The sequence below is a fragment of the Anopheles cruzii genome, chromosome 2 (assembly GCF_943734635.1).
Source record: "Anopheles cruzii chromosome 2, idAnoCruzAS_RS32_06, whole genome shotgun sequence".
Lineage (NCBI taxonomy): Eukaryota > Metazoa > Arthropoda > Insecta > Diptera > Culicidae > Anopheles > Anopheles cruzii.
The window spans coordinates 8,659,830-8,679,284 of NC_069144.1; the positions used below are offsets into that span (position 1 = coordinate 8,659,830).

The 19,455-nt window shown below is 47.8% G+C and overlaps 1 protein-coding gene across 1 annotated transcript in view; it reads left to right on the forward strand.

The window, feature by feature from the left end:
* The window catches only part of LOC128277775 (ecdysone receptor-like), a 45,422-nt gene extending 42,286 nt beyond the window's left edge, over window positions 1-3,136 (forward strand). Inside the window, exons 3-7 of the mRNA XM_053016297.1 lie at window positions 1,029-1,202; window positions 1,266-1,582; window positions 1,663-1,809; window positions 1,892-2,044; window positions 2,105-3,136. Of these exons, the coding sequence (XP_052872257.1) occupies window positions 1,029-1,202; window positions 1,266-1,582; window positions 1,663-1,809; window positions 1,892-2,044; window positions 2,105-3,028 (1,715 nt within the window). The 3' untranslated portion in view covers window positions 3,029-3,136. The remainder of the gene's footprint in view (window positions 1-1,028; window positions 1,203-1,265; window positions 1,583-1,662; window positions 1,810-1,891; window positions 2,045-2,104) is intronic.
* Window positions 3,137-19,455: the final 16,319 nt, after the last annotated feature.

The following is a 19,455-nucleotide window of genomic DNA, read 5'->3' on the forward strand; positions in this document are numbered from 1 at the left end:
GGTGGAAGGAAGTCACATTTGGGGAGTTATTTTACTTCCTAGTCCCCGCGATCGCGATTCCTGTGGAGGGCTGTGCTCGGGTTCCTGTCAGCAGGGGCACCCGAAAATGTACAGCTCTCGCCCTCGTAATTAATGAGCTTCAGCTTCTGCGCTGAACGCGCGCCCCACAGGAACACAGGAACGCCCGTGGCGAGCGCCCGTGATCAACCCCCGGAACCACCCGGCATTAGAGGACACCTCAGCAAGCAATGCGATCTGATGCACCGGAGGGAGCAAAAAATCCCCAAAATCACAACGCCAAAAAGAGCATCCGCACGGTCTCAGCCAAGCATGTTTTGTCCTCTTTTTAATGTGCAACGAAGTGGCACAATAAATACATCTTCTCGCGCATGATATAATGAGGCCGGCTGGGGAGGACAACGTTACGACCGCTTTCTTTCACCCCACGGCATGAATCACGTCGTCTGACAGGCCCAGGTCGAGGAAAAGACCCAGAACACAACACCGCACTGCACTTTGTCCTTGGGATTATTTTGAAAAAATGCGCCTCACTCTGGGCCCTTGGTCCGCGACATAATCCGACGTCCGAAAATGAGTTCAAGAGCAACGCAAGGAGCTTTCCTTCGGAGGAGGCGTCTTCCTAGAAACTCCCGTCCTGTGAGTCATCTTCTGCGCCGCGACTCTTATCACGGCAATCGGTGCATCTTTTTGCCCTTGCCCCAAGGTCTTGGAGGAAGCACAAAACCTGGGTCTTTTCTTCGGGTCGCGCGCAATTCGTAGAAATCTGCCCGGGGGGAGGCGCACTTTCGTTGATTTATGTCTGTCACTTATTCGCCTAGAGCAGAGAGAGAGAGCGGTCGCCACCGAGTGGCGTGTGTTGTGCAGTTCAAAGATGAGAGGTCACATAATTCTTCGCCCAAAATTTGCATCATTTTTAATCGGAGGGGAAGCTTTTTTCACTCAACAGAATTTGCCAGACGCTTGTTATTTTTTATACTAATCACCAATCACTTTTTTGTTCGATGCAGGACGGGAAGATCTGTCGCCCTCGAGCAGTCTCAATGGCTACACACCGGACGGGAGCGAGGCGAAGAAGCAAAAGAAGGGACCGGCGCCGCGCCAGCAGGAGGAACTGTGTCTGGTGTGTGGCGATCGAGCGTCCGGCTATCACTACAACGCCCTTACCTGCGAAGGCTGCAAAGGTAAGCGACTAAACGGTTGATTGGTTCGAGTCCTTGCTAATAATCGGCGCCCCCTTTTGGCAGGATTCTTTCGACGAAGCGTCACGAAGAATGCGGTCTACTGCTGCAAGTTTGGGCACGCGTGCGAGATGGACATGTACATGCGGCGCAAGTGCCAGGAGTGTCGGCTGAAGAAGTGCCTGGCGGTCGGCATGCGGCCGGAGTGCGTCGTGCCCGAGAACCAGTGCGCCATCAAGCGGAAGGAGAAGAAGGCGCAGAAGGAGAAGGACAAGGTACAAACGAACTCCTCCACCGTCAGTACAACGAACAGCGCCAACTACAAGGCCGAACTGTTGCCGGTGCTGATGAAGTGCGAATCGCCGCCCACCGCAGCTATACCGGTAAGTGGAGCGCACGGGACAAGACAGAAGGGGGGCACCTAGGCCAACTCAAACACTTTGACTCTTCCCCATTACCGCAGCTACTGCCGGAGAAACTGCTGAACGAAAACCGACAAAGAAACATACCTCTGCTGACGGCCAACCAGATGGCCGTCATCTACAAACTGATCTGGTACCAGGATGGCTACGAGCAACCGTCGGAGGAAGATCTCAAGAGGATAATGATCGTTAGTAGACTGGGCCGCGAAACGTGACCCGAGCGAATCCCTCTAATGTACCTATTTTATAACATCCATCCCTCCCGCACAGAACTCGCCCAACGAAGAGGAAGATCCACACGAAATCCATTTCCGGCACATAACGGAAATCACCATTCTCACAGTACAACTGATCGTCGAGTTCGCGAAAGGACTGCCAGCATTTACCAAGATCCCACAGGAGGATCAAATTACGTTACTAAAGGTATGCAAGTGGTCGATCGTCGTGATCACCTTTTAATACCGTGTTCTCTTTGTTCCCCAGGCCTGCTCCAGTGAGGTGATGATGCTGCGGATGGCGCGCCGGTACGACGCCGAAACCGACTCGATTCTGTTCGCCAACAATCGCTCGTATACGCGCGACTCGTACAAGATGGCCGGCATGGCGGACACGATCGAGGACCTGCTGCACTTCTGCCGCCAGATGTACTCGCTGACGGTCGACAACGTCGAGTACGCGCTGCTCACCGCCATCGTCATCTTCTCCGACCGGCCCGGCCTCGAGAAGGCGGAGCTGGTGGAAACGATCCAAAGCTACTACATCGACACGCTGCGCGTCTACATCCTCAACCGGCACGGGGGCGACCCGAAGTGTAGCGTCACGTTCGCCAAGCTGCTGTCCATCCTGACCGAGCTGCGGACGCTCGGCAACCAGAACTCGGAGATGTGCTTCTCGCTCAAGCTGAAGAACCGGAAGCTGCCCCGCTTCCTGGAGGAAATCTGGGACGTGCAGGACATCCCGCCGGTCGGTGTGCAGCAGCGGCACCAGCAGCAAGAGATTGTCGTCCAGCAGCAGCCGCCGCCCCAGCACCATGGGCTGCAGCACCACGCGGACGTTAGCAGCGCCAACGCCGGTTCCACTTCGGCGGCCAGCATTGTCGTGGTGGCGAACAACCCGAACGCACCGCTCGGTATGGTGGTTGGTCAGCAGCAGCAGCAGCAGCAGCAGTCGAGTCAGCAGCAGCAGCAGCAACAGCAGCAACAGCAGCTACACAGCAACGGTACCGCAATGATCGTCGGCAATGGCAGCAGTAACACGAGCAGCAGCAGCAGTAGTAGTAGCAGTAGCAGTAGCAGCAGTAGTAGCAGCAGTAGCAGCAGCAGTAGTAGCAGTAGCAGTCAGAATGGCGGCAACACCACCAACGGCGGGCTGCTGTCGGGCGTCGGTTTGCTCGATCAGCCGGTATAGCTAGCGTAGGACACGGTGCCTTCGGTTACCGTCGACGCCAACCAGCACCAGCACCAGCACCCGCTGTTCCAGCACGATGCTCACCATCCGCTGGTGGTGGTCCCGCTGGGGCTCGGTGGGGTTGACGACGACGTTAGCGTCGGCACCGGAGGCGTCTTCCCGGACGACGACATTCTATTTATCGTAGAGAGTTAATTTATTTCAATCGCCAAGCTACCAAGCTGTTTCCTTTCGTGTTTCCAATCCAATTTTACTGCGCCTCTTTTTCATTTGTTTTTCGATGCGACTTCGAACCCCGTGAGCGGGGTGGTGTCCCACAGCAGGCCAGATTCATGGGTAGGTTCGTGTGGCTGATCCCCACATGGGCAACGCGCAGGGCTTCATTTCTCACAGTAATTGTACAGAGCGCGCCGCGCACTTGCTTATGTTTCGTTAGCTTCTTTTACATTTTAGTCTGATTTCATTTTTGTTCCATTCTTCATTAATAACTTTCTATTTTTCCCTTTTTTCAACTATTGAATTGATCGTAAGGATTGGAGAAAAGTTGGCACAGGAGAATGTGGTTTAACAAAACGGGGGTTGCAATAGAAAACTTTTTTTTTCTGTTTGTTTTTTGTTTTCAATGATTTGTGCAAGATCATCATCCATCGGAGAAAGGAAGGCAGCAGAAACGCACCACTACTACTTTAGATACGAGAGACAGAGAGAGAGGGAGTCCGAGAGGGGCGAGGGAAGGAAAGTTGGAACAGATGATACCTGCGTAACGTTGAGCGTTATAGATTAGCTATACTACACTCTGGTTGCCGGTTGGGCAGCTAGGGCACGAGTTGGTCTCTGTGTGTGTGTGTGTGATCGTGTATACTAATAGGCGGAACACAACCCACACAGACACACACACAGAAAGAAAACAGATACTAGTTTGATAGGCAAACACGATGGAAAACGAAACGAAGGTAGCCCCCCACATGCACCTCACTCTTGAGGTAGGCGAAGGAGCGCGACCTTAACCTTAGCACACATCGAGAAGCAAGCAATCGAACGGACGGACAGATAGACAAGGATTTTTCCGGGTTTCATTTCGTTTGACTCACCCTATATAAAAAAACAACTCAGACACTCCCCAGACAGACCGAGCTGGGAGAGAAAAAGGGTCGCTACGCAAAACTACTGCCCCGGCTACAAAAGGCTGCTCACTGTACGTCTACTGCTACGCTACGATCACTGCAACGGAACTGCCGTGTCGTGTACACACGACGGTACACGTTCATCCACAACAATACACAGTACTGCCAGAGGATGCGTGGTTCGCGATCGCGCTTTCACATAAGCTTCCCCCATAAGCTTGCCGTCGAAAGGGTGGCCACCTTTTAATTCAGGGATGCTGCCGGACTGTCTGTTGGTGCTGCCTGCTGTCGCTGCTGGCGCGTTGCTACGATACGATCACGCGATCACGTGATCCCCAGCGACGCACCGAGTGTGAGTTTACGATGATGATTAAGGTGTGAGTGTGTGTGTGGAAGCCCTTCTTTCGTATCGTTTGGCTGTGACTTGTTAATATTTTTTAAGAGAAGCATATATTATTATAACGATCACCTATAACCTATTACACTGAACTAACTTTAGGGGTGAAATGGACTTCCTATAGGAAGAGAGAGAGAGAGAGTGGAACCAACCATTCAGAACGCGATGGTTGTTCGAACGACGACAGTGTGAGTAATGAAGAAAGAATTGTATTAAGAACTAATTAACTCTAGCGGTTAAGAGTGGTAAATGGCAGATGCAGAACAGGTCCCGCGCGGCGTGACACACAAGAGAAAAGCGGTGCATCAAGGACAGTGGTTTTCCGATATTTGGAACGAAACCGTTTGCTAAACCGTTAAAAAGTGTAGTGTAGGGCCGTAGTGCGGAGGATGGATTAAAGTTTTAGCCAGTTTCTAGCGAGAAAGATATAGATTCTGAAATCAATTTAGAAATCGCGTTGCGCCGTTTTGGGTCGGACACGCCAGTGACCAGTAACTAATCTCGGTCGTCATTACAATGGGAACAAGCTATACTTCCCGTACACACAACCGCATAGTAGGATCCTTAAAACAGCGCCGCCCCACACACAACCTTCATACCTTCGTTTGCCAAAAGCCATCCAACACCCCGCTATACCGAGCGGCAATTCTAATAGAGGACAGTTCAGAACTGTAGAATTTTTAGACGAGGCGGTGAAAAGTATGAGCACACATTTATAAAAGGCTCCGCGGCCAGCCAAAGGCCAAAGCAGGTGTTTGCAAATCGTTGGACACGCGAAGGATCGCGCTTTTTCGAGTTCATACAACATTCGAGTGTCTTTAGAAAAGCGAAGCAACGTAGGGGATACACGGTGTATGCGCGATTATTTTACCGTTCACCTTCGCCTAAGTTGAGCCAGTTGAGTGGACACACGCTAGACAAGACCCCGTTACTTACATTCAAGACGATTCAAATCGACTTACTTTTATTTTGCATTGAAAATGGCAGTGTGGCAGCCATGCATTTACTCGTTTCGTACTCGACATATTAACTTTACTTTCCAGTATCCATTACCGTGTTTCGGTATCCGGACTCGTTAGGGGACTAATCAAAGCACATTTAATACGCGCGTCCGTTCTACAATCATTGGAATTTAAAATGAATTTGAATTTGAATTTGGCGCCCACCATAACATATCTTTAAAGTTAAGTAATTTTGTTTGCCCACTTACGCCTTGAAAAGCTAACCATTTTAAGTGCTTTGAACGCGACGCGCCGAAATCATTATCACAGAACTACACATTGGAATGAAAATTATACTTGGAAGGACATGTAATACATTTAATCAAACGAAGAGCTCAAAATTCGTACTTTTGCATGCATTGCAACACCCATTTAGTCCAAATGTTTCCCGGTCTCGGTTAGATGAAATTGTTAGCACACGATTGTTAGCTGTTGAATTTTGTTTCCGATCTTTCAGTTGAGCCGTCAACAACGGTATGGCCACGTTTTTGTGTAGCAAAATTTTACTTAGTAGAAACGCCCGAACCCCCCAACGACGCTTTGTCACTTTTTTATCGTCTTTATTAACTAGTTTATTCCCATCTTCACCGTGCTCGATTCGGTTCCATGCGCGTAAATAGTACAATACGGTAGAGTTCAACAGGATTTGCGCGCAGATTGGTCTTCAGGTCTTTCAAATGATCAAAGTCGCCAATGCTCTGCGAGAGGCAAAGAGAAGTGAACAAGCTGAGCGAACGTGTAAACGGGAAACGAGAGTAGGAAATGGTGGGGGACACTGAAAGAGAGAGAGAGAGGTTTATTCGGATTTAGTTCATCACGAAAACGGAGGTGCCTTTTGACAAAGTAAACAAACAAACCTACAAATAAACAAATAACCAATACAAAAAACGGATGCACAGAGCGGAAGAAACCCCGGAAGCTGCAACACGCTTTAAAGGAACGGAAGCAAACAAAATGGTAGTTTTTGTGTGTGCGTGTGTTGCTTATTATGGAACAGAGCACCACCAAAACCACGTCAAACACACGTGGTCGTCGTCCGAGAGGTGGTGTTATAAACGAAACGAAGCAACACTCTGAAGTAACACATTTCGTTTGTGCAAAACATTGAAATATACAAAACAAAACATAGCCCCAAAAATAGGCTGCCGGTCACAGAGAACAAGAGAGCGACCGATGAACGGAACGATATGAGTGATTCGAAAAGCAAGTGCAATCCTCCCTTGATGAAGCGAAGATGCTAAATCTGAGGAGGCGTGTTTCGTTTCAGCTCAGCAGCTTTTTGTCAACCGCAACCGAATGAACCGGAAAAAATGGACTGAAAAAAACCTAGCGCGGATAGCGTCGGAGGGTTGCTGGAAGCAAGTTTTGCAAACACCTCACCGGGAACACAAGCGGTCAACTCTAGGGGCGGTAACTGATTTTATAGAAAAAAAAGAGACAAGCATGCAAAAGTCGGCAGGATGCATCCAAAAAAAACCCAGAACAGAAGAGACACACAGACAAACAATAAAGAGAATAAGATTGACCAGCGAAGGGGAGTACAGGGGAGACCAACACAGTGGAGCCGGCCAAAAATGTCCTGTGTCCGAAGTGTTTGTTTTGTCTTCTCCCAGGCCCCGGGGTATTAGTAGTGGGGAAGAGAGTATTGCAAAATGTTTAAAATTAAAACGAGAGCGTAAGGCTAAAACAAGCAAAACACGACGCGCAGCACACATACAAAACATGGAAAAATTAACGCCAGGAAAGCGGTTGGTGTGTACGATGAATCGGAGTTCACCGACGGGACGGAAAGTGAACTTTTGTGTACATTGTGTATAAATATTTTACTTTTAGCAAGATCCTGCGGTACAGTTTAAGTGCGAGACTCTGCGTCTGTGTGTGTGTGTGGAAATGGATGTGTGAGATGTGAGCAACCAAAAGAAAAGGAACACGCCCCGGGGCGTGAACGCGATCGGTCACGAGACGAGACTATTGTGCAAAAGGCTAGGATTAGGATGGCTATAGGGAGATGGGTCAACCGATATCACCGCACCACCACACAATCAAGACCGGTTGATGGTAGATGCTGATCGGTTGAACGCGAACGCAAACGCAAACGCGCATAGAGAGCGCAAGCAAACGGAGTAGCGCGCAAACACGCGCCCCGCGTATACAATAGATTATGTTGTGTGTAACGCGCGAACTGGGATATGTGCAAAAATTTCTCAAATACTATTAATGACTTTACTGATGTAGTTACTTTTATTATTGCTATATTATTTTATTATTTTTTTGTAATAAAATATTTCACTTTTTATTCCAACCTTGTTCCCCGTTACTGTTCCAGGATTTCCAGAATATCGTTTCAGACGTTCAATTCGTTCCATTTATTTTGTGTTAGTTAAACTTCTTTCTCAGGTTTCTATCCTAATTTTTAAAAATATTTGTTTTGAAAGGCCGCTGTGCTGATCGTTCGTCGGTTGGCGCCTAAAAGTAGACCATCCGCAAAGCAGCTCTCCATGTAGGGTGCATAGGGATCGGATCAGCCTTCTAATGCCTTCGTAAGTTTTTGCTTTATTTTTTTTATGTTTGTTGCCATTTAAGCCTAAGATCAGGTGGTAGGGGACGTGGGACGCAATAGTATGGAGCCGTTGACCGGGTTTGGGGAACGAGTTTTTTGGGTGTCAGAAAACGGGCACGTTTGAAATGGTGCATCGACATCGACAGGATCTTCAACATTTGCTTTTCAACAACACAATGGGGTTCGGTGTTTCGTTCTGAACACCGATCTTACGACGATGATGATGATGATGATGATGGATGACCTTTTTTCGGGGCCGATCACTGCCGTTTACTTAAGAATAGTAATCTACATAAAACTATCGATAAGGCGTGACGAGATGGGGTATAAAGTATATACAGACGCACTATATGTCACATAAATTACATACACACCAACGAGTTGATCGAGTGAATATGGATACGTGGCCCACTGGCCATGGTTTGCGAAGTGCATAACATATGTGTCACATTCAATGCTCGATGCTGCTGCTGATGATGCAGACAACAACATTGTGGCAGAAGTAAATTGGCACAACAAATAATGCTTATCACCACCCGGGACCGTGGTAGAGTCGGAACAGGAGAGCCGTGGCACATAAAATACCAACATTATACAGAATTCCGTACAGAAGTCGCAAACCTCTATCTGTCTAAGACGATTTCGATGATCGGGAGGAGATATTTAAGAATCAACATAATAAGCAAAACAAAAACATGCACCGCAAGCCTCGCAAGCGGCAGCGGTGCGGGGAGAGCAAAAAGTCTTCAAGCGGCCAGTTCCCAGCACATTGCGCGGGCCTGCGTCTGTCACACCACCCAGCGTTACGATTCCAGTACCCGTCTTTAGGCGAACGCTGAGGTGAAACATAGAAAACAAAAAATGTGTAAAAAACAGACGTATGTTGTATATGCACAGATACTTTTGAAAAGACGAGGCCCTCGAGCCGAATGCAGATGATCCCAGCATCACAGCGTAAGGCATCCCTTCCCCCGTTAATTAAGCCCAACATAATAAGGATAATAATCGTAAGTCGTAATGAACAATCCCCGCCAATGATGCATCCAGTAAAGTTGAGTATCGTCACCCCCGAGAGGTCACTCTACCCCGACAGCCTAACGACGACCAAAGGAAGGCGTCCCGGAACTCCTCGTTTTGTGCATCGTTTTGTTTCCGTTGAAAAGAGACTTTGTTAACGAAAGCCACAGATCTGCATCGAACATTAATCACATAAGAGAGGACACAGGCCAGTCCAGTAGGGAGAGTAAAGCACCACTGCCACATGATTTTGAGCCGCAGATTTTTCGTAAGCTGGCAACCGTTGCAGAAGAAAATTAAATTTCCCACTTTGTCTGGTCCCTGTTCGCAATTTGGAACCTTTTGTGTTTAAGAAACCAAAAACGGATAATCAGCGCGAGCTGCTAGAGTATTAGTGGTAACAGTAGTGCATAGTTAGTGTCGTGAAAAAGAATCTTCCATTTTTGGACCGCCCAGGGGGGCGCACAGCAGCAGGAACAGAAGTTTTGGTTTCCAGTCTTTTCGAAATTAGGCAACATTTTCGGCTAACCGTTGAAATGAACCGTCGAAAGGGATACGAAATTACTTCAAAAGTTTTGGGATGAGCGTTTTGAGATACATTTTAGCCTATTTAGGATACAACAAACTGCCAGAATTATGATCATCATCCGTGAAATTTTGGTTCCTACCCTTCCCTCATTTCCGCTCCCGTTTAGTCTACGCCACAGCCGTCGTGTCCTTTGCGCCTTGTTTCGCGCAGCTTAAGACCATCACTACCATCACCACCACCCTCTGAGATGCAAAGAATCCTAAGCCATTATCCAATACCTAGAGACTGGCCAGCCGAGCCAGCCGAGACGTGTGAATGAGTGTGTGTATGCGATTGAATCCTGTACATAAAAGTGTTCGAGTTCTCCGAGTTCGTGACAGGACGGACAGGAGATAGCATTTTACGACCAGCAATTAGATACCGATAAGGATTGTGAAAAAACTTAAACATAACATAACAACTGAGCGAAACGAACGAACAGATAAACACATTTTATGGCGTTCACAAACCGTTCCCGACATCTCGTTTGAACCGCCCGCAGGATACAAATCGAAGTAAGGGAAGTCAAAATTATTACTAACCAAAAACTAACACATGAGACTGGATAGGAGGAATTCGAAGGTCCCTAGCCGTCCCCATCGGACAAAAATTCCGATCCGGCTTCCGACTTCGGTGTTCCTCCAAACATTTAAAAATTATGGCACCATGTTCGCGCGCGATGGAAGTGTTCAGCAAAAACAAAATATTGCATTTCTTTTATAGGTCGTACCTTTCTTTTCGTAGAGTCCTTACAACTTACTGAAAAAGGTAGCTTTGAAACCTCCAAACCAGCGATCGCGAATTTGGTACATCCTTCACTCATATTTCTCCACATCGGATGTGGCCTAATTTTGCTTTGTCAGTGTCATTCATGCCATTTCTTTTCGAATTAGAAACGTTGCAAAAGGCAAAGGGGTGGGAAAACTTTAAAACGAAAGATGACTGATTGCGGTGCTCTTGAATGTAGAATTAGAAACAATTAAATTAACAATTTAAACGATGTCGAAGGCCACAAAAAGTAAAATGTTTCAAATCATTCCCACTAACTCACCCATAATGGTTGCAAAGCAAGGGTCCATCTTCAATCGAGCACCTCTTGATCTAACTTGATCAGTGTTTAATGATGCACACAGAGAACCGACCTTATCACGATCGGGTGAGGATCGGTTTATTTCAGCCTACGCCTCGAGTGTCCCCAAAACGCCCTTCTAAGCCATCCGAAAACGGTTCCGCTCCTTTAGTTGGGGTGGTGTAAGCCTTGCCATAGTTGGACGCATAAAGTTTGCTTGCCCGTTTAACGTTAGTACTACTCTGAAGGACTGAATATATACCGAAAGCTGTTTTTTCATTAGAAGCACACTAAATCATGGCGATCGCAATCGCACCTACTCGTTTAAGCAAAGCTCGTTAAAATCGTTTGGATATGAGACACACTAGACTGGTAGACACACAAGAAATCTAAACTTAAGAGGAACTTTAGCGCGGAACATATTGGAACATACTTCTGAGAACCAAAAAAGCGATGACGGATGTAAGCTAAAACAGGCATAAACACTTATATCTCTCTCTGTTCTCAGCCCTATTCATGGTAATCGAAGCATCACCTAGCGTTATATTGCCCTCCACGTCCCGTCCCGTCGCTGGTGGCGCCGAGAGGGTATCCTAGATGTGTATCTTGATATTTAAATTAAGCACAATTACTAGCACCTCTAAGCTACCAACATAGACCCCGCATTGGAAGTTTAATGTCCCGTTAGGCCCCCATTAGCTTGTTAAGCTTTTTGAAGAACCAACCCAGCAACCCCCCCAGCTAGTGTATCATGGTTTCGCTGTTAGTTACGGCAGAGAATTGGCTTCCAGAACGAAACCCTTCCTTGAAACGGCTCGGAAACTGGCAGCGCCTTCGAAAGTGGATGGTATCAGTTTGTTTTGCATATCAAATCGGTTTTGTCTTATTTTCCAAAAACTTCTAGCCAAGTGTTAGACCAGATTGACTCGCACAGTGCGTTGCGGCTAGTAAAATATTTCTTTACGCTACGTTTGATTTGTTTCCTCGTTGTTGACCTTATTAGAAAATTGCTTTCCATCCTTTACGCGAGCGTCGCGAGTGGGCAAAAATGTTGGAAAAGTGTGTGGCGAGTGTCTCAGATGTACATACATTGGTTACAAGTGGGCAAGAACTGACTGGCGCTGGAAAAAGTTCAGCAAAATATGTTAAAGAACGACGGAAGGGAGTGAAACAAGCGGAACCCAGAAAAACGGACAAATTATTTGATTATTTCTAAAAAGGATCTGCAAGTACAATATTGTTTGTTAAACGTACACAATAAAATGTAAAAAGAGAACGATGGAAGGCAAAACGCGACAGAGAGAGCGAGAGAGAGAGAGAAGATTGAGAGCAATCAAAAATCCTATTAATTCTCCCTAAGCGTAACACGGTACAAGCGAAAACACTCTCTGACCTGATCCTTGAATTGTTGATTTTCTAACTACCGCTTTAGGTATTACTGACCCTGCATCTCCTGCATCCTGTATAGATAAGATAAGAAAGTAAAAAGAATCAAACAAATTATGATGCATTGCTTGACACTAGCCCTCTCCTGGTGAAACGCAGGCTCGAGTGCACACTTAGTAACTATAGGACCGCGTAAGCCACAACTCACTCGAAATTCTAGCCTAAAACTCAGCGCAACAACAAAACACACACACACGAAAGCAAACCGAAACAATACCGAAACAACACGAAACAAGTGTGCAGACCAGAGACGGGCAGAGCAAACGCAACACAACACAAAACAAAACTACAAATGGATCGATGGAAACAACTCAGAAACTCAGCGACAGCAAACCTGAAATATAAATGAAAGATGCAACTTAATGATGACTTATTGAAGCACAGCTTAGCTTCGGGTGATGGTGAAGAAAGCATAAAATGGATTATTATTTTTTATACAAACTCAATGCATGAAATGAAAATCGAACAAAATACTCAAACTCACAGGCAGGAGCATACTGAAGAACTCGCTCATTCGAATGCGAGTGGAAAATACAAATCATAACATAAGCAGAGCAGAATCTAGAAGGTAACAACCGACTACGGAGGGGGCAAACAGAGTGTTTCAAACCGCGGAAGTGCGTGGTTCAGCTTTGAATTTCTCTTCCTCAGAAGCGCGTGCCGCCGCGTCTTCTTCTGGGCATAAATATTTATCATACGTACAAACAAATCCATATACTACGTAGTACTCTAAAAGCCAGCACTACCGAACTAGGTTGAGTTTACCTCAACGAGAGGGGAGGTTTGAAACTGAACCAGATAAATTCACAATAAGTCAAACCGAGTGGCCCATTCAGCTGGCCCATTCAGCAACAAACCAGACATTCAGACTTCAACCAAACCTGGGGTAAGACCTTCACCTTCACAACAAACAAACAAACAGAACAGTGGTCGGCAAATGGAGGATGTATCTATATGAAACAGAGCAGAGTAGAAACTATGAAAAGGATGTCTCCGAATGATAGGACGATGGCCGGGCAGAGTGTGTATGCGCGTAAAAAAACGGTGTGTATGCGGGAGTAACGGACGGACGGAGGAGCACAGAGCATCATGTAAAGACACAGCACAGACAAAAAACGATACAAAACAGAAAACTGCATACAAAACGCAAAAATACCGTAAGAGAGAATGTGGTAAACATTTCAATAAAATATGTATTCATTACTAGGTGGGCCCGTTTTAATGCGATTGCGAAGATGAGAAATTCATCCCTCTTCTAAGCCCTTTTTGACCTTCAGTTCCATTCAGCTTTATTACGGATTATTAGTTTCATCGCTTCTAACTCGCGTTTGTTTCGCACGGTTTCAGAAACTGTGGTCCAGCTTATCTTATCAGCTCTGTCGTCGTCGTCGTCAACATCTTCGTGACCGCCCTGGGAACGTAGCAGAAACCGCATTCCCTTGCCCAGGCGCAGCGTATCAGTAAGGACTCATTGCTGTAGGCCAGTCCTGGAACAGATAACCCTTCGAGCGTGGGTCATTTTGGAGGTCATTAAAACAGGGCCAATCGAGCAGTGATCCGTGGGCTGGTGTTTTCCAACATTTGTTAACGGCTTTCTACTTCTATCACTGGAAACGTGGGGTCTCTTATCAGCGACGACCGTTCACAAACCACAGACCATTTGAATCTCGGCTAAAACATCGCACAGGCGATGTTTCATGCTGACACGATGCGATGGGTTTAAATTAATTGATCACGTTCGTTGCAGATAAGAAGTGGCTTGAAAGTCGATCCAAAGTCAAGCCCTGATTCGAACGATCGCGCTTGTCGGCGGCCAGTTCCGAAAGGGCTTAACAGTAGATTTATTAGAGCAGCCATTTTAACCAAACTTTTTTGAGTATCAGTCAATATGACTGGTGCATGTTTTTATGGAGAAATTTACAGTTTTTAATTTTATAAAAGCAAGTGCATTGCTCGTATGAGTTATCGAACCATGCCAAACTGCTCGAATGAGCAATCTACCATTATAGAAATTGTCACCGACAAACCGCAAACTATTAAGTTTTAGTTATTTGAAAATGCCGTTAAATCCATTTACCTAAAACAATGAATATCGTTAAAATGTTTTGTAACTCTAGTGTTGAGAAATCGAGAAATCAAGGTGTGTAACGGACTTCCCGTAACGGAATGTTTGAATCCGTGTTCCATCCTCTGCGGCTGCGACTGTCAACGTTTACAGCCTTTGCTTCACTTCTCCAATTTCGTACGACGCTCCTCACGCACACAAGTTTAGTTTTTCAAACAAAATCTCTTTTAGTTTTTCAAACAAAATCTCTTTGAGTTTTTCATATAAAACTCAAGTTTAGTTTTTTCCGCACACAATCGAAATTTTCAAATGTCAAATGCACACGTCAAATGTCAAAAACACCAAAGTAACGCTTCGTAACGCCATTTAGCGTAACGTCGATTTAAACAATCAGTTTCTCAATCAGTACGGTACGATTTGCCTTGAAAATATTGCAACACGACGTGTTAGAAAATGTAACAATAAAATTGTTTATTGCATGGTTTAACTGGCAAAGCAAATGCGCACGCGATTATAAGCATGCGACTCGCTGGTTTTTAACTCTATAAGGCACGGGGAATATTATTGTAATTATTACGCTAGTAGATCCGTTCTTTAAGATTCTTTGGGTATTTGTGGTCTATCATTGGTGCCGCTTGCCGCGCCCTAGGAACAAACTATAGCTCACTGCGACGATTGACCTCGCTCTTACCGAGTCCCGATTCCGTCACCAGCAGGTTGAGCGCATTCGGAAGCTGTTCCTTGTCTCCTTTCTTCGGCTCAGGTAGGAATATCCCGCCTTTACGAGATACTTCGAACCGTCGATCCACTTTTCGTCCTCCTCCCGGCCGATTGCTCTACTTGAACCCCTTCGCCGATACCCCAATCATCGCGTGCTGCTAAAAACCAACAACTAGCAATAAAATCTGCAGGATAACGTGGCCACACGGAGAGCGAGAGAGAGCGCGAATATGGTCAGAACAGAAAGCCAACGGCGTGTTTTCTGACATTTTTGGCACATTGCAAACCGGCATCCGGTGGCCGGGCGCGACCCCGACCGCGACCGCGACGCTCTCCGTTTTGACCGGAGCACCGGTTTCACCGTTAAGCGCTGGCCGTCGCAGGTTTGATGACCGAACTAGCCGAACGTCAATGTTATGTTTTGAATTCTCTCTCTCTCTCTGGTTGGCTAACAACGTCCGGGCGCCCATGGGCTGTTGGAATATTTTTGGGGCCGAAACGATTAGTTATATTTTGGTACATCATCAAGTCACCATCGCCAAATGCATCATCAATTCTTGACGTTCGCTTTTAGGTTAGAACCGGATCCTGGAGTTCGCGTCAATGGGGTGATGTATTGGAAAATGATTGACTTGCTGCGCGGCCTAACCTCACACTGGCCTCGGTTCTCGGTTGTGGCGCGCACCGGCGGGTCATCGCAGTCGTTTGAATTGATAATTGCCCTTAGGCAGGATCGGCGCGGCCATTCGCCGACTGCTTTGGTTTGGATTAATTTGAATTATTCAGAAACTGTACGGCGACCGGAAGACCCGACAGCTGCTGTCTGTTTGCCAGGCGTCGTTTAAATATCGTTAACCGAACCAGGTTTTGGGTTCCGTTCCGAATGCGAATGCAAATCGATTCTGGGTGTCGTCGCTAAAACAAGACTTCAGACGCAGCTGGATTAGGGAATTAAAGCCGGCGGCCAGCAGACTGTTGACCGCCATGAAGATCACTCTTTAACCAAGGTGTGTGGCTTCGCTGTCTCACTCTTCTCTCTGATCGGACTACTTCTGCCATCGCCGGGCATGAGATCGCACACATTTCGTGTCCACTCTAATCCTTTGCCACAGTTGATGACCGCCAGCTGTCAACATCTGCTGTCGCTTGGTACCTTGCCAGTGGACCGAAAGACGTGTCCCCGCCAACAATGTAACGTGACAACAATACTAGAGTTTAGTCCAGTTCAGTATCGGACACTGTAACTGCAGGTTAACCTGTAACCAGGAGTGGCGGGCTCTGTCTTCATTCGGATCGAGTCGGACGAGAAACGAGAGTCTTCTACTCGCCACGAGTGGATCCCAAAAAGAATGGCCTCCCAGGCGGCCAATCTTGGGGATCTAGTGAAGCCCCTGTCAAGACCGCGCGCGCACGCAGGAGGCAAAAAAGGATCTATTTTTGTACCGCTCGCCGCGCCGCACGGAGACACGGAGACTGCAACGCTTGCAACGGGGGGGCTTCGTGGCAGAGTGTCTTGGGTTGTCTCGGGGAGGACCGGCCGGTAATGGTATTGTCGCATAAATTTCGATTTGCCGCGCTTCGGCGAACATTAGACCCAGCGAAGAAGTCCGGGCGTGTGGCCATCCTTGAGACCCGAGAATGGCACTGAGTATCCGGATGTTACTTCATCAGGCCCAAATTTACCATCCATTTGAGTGAGATGGTTGCCACCGGTTGCTTCGTGCCTGCGGCGGCTTCAGATCCTACCGAAAGATTGGACCGACCGAGAAGCATCGGTAAACGGCCATAAATGAGTGGGTTTTATGTGCGCACGCGCCTACCCATCGCCGCCGCCGAGGGAGCATAATTATAGAGGCAGGCGGCCGCAGCCGCCGCCCAGACAATCGACGAGACCGAGGCCGAGGTGGTGTCGTGTGCCGGCGATGAAGACGTCCGCGGCAGAGGCGAAGGCGAAAGTGCGCCCCGGATCTTTATGGCGCTTTAAAGCGGATCGGCGCCCCCCCTCGGTAGAGAGTGAAAATCGGTTCCACCCGGGATCGAGCCAGGGGTGGAAACCCCCGGACCTACCCGGGATCGAATTAACACCTTTCCGGAATTGTTATGGACCGCCGTTCGGCCGTTCTCGGCGGCGATGCTATAGGATGGACGATAATTGAAGGGTATTATCCGGCTTTGCCGACCGGCCGGACGGCTGCCGGAGGAAAACCGAAGATTCTGTGGCCGTTGAAGAACAAACCTATAAAGTAAAAGCAGAGCGATCGGAAGAGATCGCTGCTGACCGGGAACGGCTCTTAGCTGGTTGTTCAATAAGTTTTGCGGTTCGATAAGATAAACACATTTTTATGGTTTAAAAAACATTCTATTATTCAGCATAGTCTTCCTGAGCATCAATACACTACTTCCAACGCGATTCCAATTTACAATTCCAATCCACGCCGGTGCATTCGCTGCCGGCTGAAGCGGTCAACCAGAAGCTAGGCATCCAGCGGATCCGCAGCATCGTCGGAACGTCCTTATACAGCTTCAACATTCGTTCATTAATTTCCTTTGCTTTTAAAACTTTCAACGCAAACTTGAAACGCAAAACTTATTGACCAGCCTGGTGTATTTATGGCCACCTTGTCGGCCTCTTCAGCGAAAGCGATCGTTAGCTTCCGTGCGACGCGCTTCGGAATCGGAGAGCTCATAAAACATCGCACACACACACACACACACACGTTGCCTGATGATGGCCAGAGTGCTGGTTGGGAAGCGTCTTCCCCCAAAGGGGGTGGCTTATCGTCGCCGACGATCTTTATCTTAAGTCCGGGGGGCAATAAAACAAGTGGGCGAGCCAGCTACTACTAGCAGCACCTGCCTACCGGGAGCCGAGAGTCGACGGCCAAAGATAGCCCGGTCGCGCCAACTGACTTTGAAGTGTCTCTGATGGGTGCCCCATCATCTCGGGTGCAGCCGGTCTTATCAGGCAAACCACAAAGTGTCCGTCTCAGCGCAACGAGGTTGCGCCTGATTTGAACGAATCCAGCAGATTTCACCGACCATTCCGACTGTTTAAAGGCACCCGCTATGATCCTGTGGCCAGTTATGGGATCGGAAAGGTCCCAATTAAACAGTTGGGCGGTGATCAACGCACTTGGAGTCTTATCAGCTGGCGGACCGATTTTACTAACATCTTCCGATCACGCTGATGATGTGCCTGACGGGTGATGATGAGCTCTTCGGGCGCGTGTTCCACACTCTGCCAGTTTGCACTTACCACCTCATTCCCTGGCCAGGGAGCTTCACGTGCGCAACCACGCGTTGCAGTGTGCGCCGAATCGCTGACGCGTTGCGCGCGTTCAAACACTTTCCAATTAGCGAACTAAAAGCGTTGCGCTTTCGCTATTCGCTGCGATTAGCGAAATGAATCGAACACAAAAATGGGTTGTCGGTTTTCTGGCGTCCGCACCGTCCGCCGACGGGGTTGGGCCCCAATGTGGAGCATTATTGGTTCGACATTGCCCACGGCCCACGTGCGTAACATGCGAACATCCTCCCCTCCGTCCGTTACAATCGAAAGTACACCACCCGAACGTCACACTGGACGGACACTAGGCCACGGCAGCAGTAGCGAGTGCCGCTTGACTGCGAGGGATTACTGGCTAGGGATTGTTTTGTGGTTAATTGCCTCGCTTTAGCACACATTACTCGGCATCCTTCGCTTCATCTCTTTTTTAAGTTTCTATTTTTTTCTACATTCCGCATTCGTAAATCATTGTTACATTGTATCAAGAGTTAAAAAGTAGAAAAAAATGCTTAAAACCCGCGGTTCGTAAATCCGTTTAGTGACTTACGCTTCTTACTGTCATTCTAAGGACTCGTTCCTTTGCTTCGGGGACCGTTTCTTCGGTTTTTGGAGCAGCCGTAGCGGAGACCGTACGACTCAACCCGTTTCTCTTGGCTTGGCCTGGCCCGAGTCATTGACCGTCCGAAGCTTCGTGAGGCCGCGAACTGCGAGGGGCCGACGGTTGAAGGAAGGTCGCAGCGCGCTCGGCGGACGGTGCGGAGACGCGCGCGGAGTGTAGTGTTGCATACGGAGTGTTTTACCTTTTTTTTTCCTCCCGTCCCGGCTCTTTCTTTATTTCATTATTATTATTATGCGCCTTTTTTGAACCTGAAAAAAACCTGTCTCGCGATCGCGTTTCTTTTCCTCTTCCTCTTCCGCTTCGTCTTCGCCGCGACGGCCTTAGTTTATTTCGGAGCAGCTTCAACGCACAAGCTTCACTTTTTTCGTTCATCATCGCTCGCGAACCTGCTGCCATCCGGAATCCGGAGCCTGTTCGGACTGGCAAGTTGTTTTAGGATCCCTGCGTCCGCCGGTCAGGGTTAGTGTGTGGCGCGCCACGAAATGCATTTGAATAAAAAGCGGTCCTCAGGAAGTCATCATCACCAGCCATCATCCACCGTGGATCGTCGCTGGA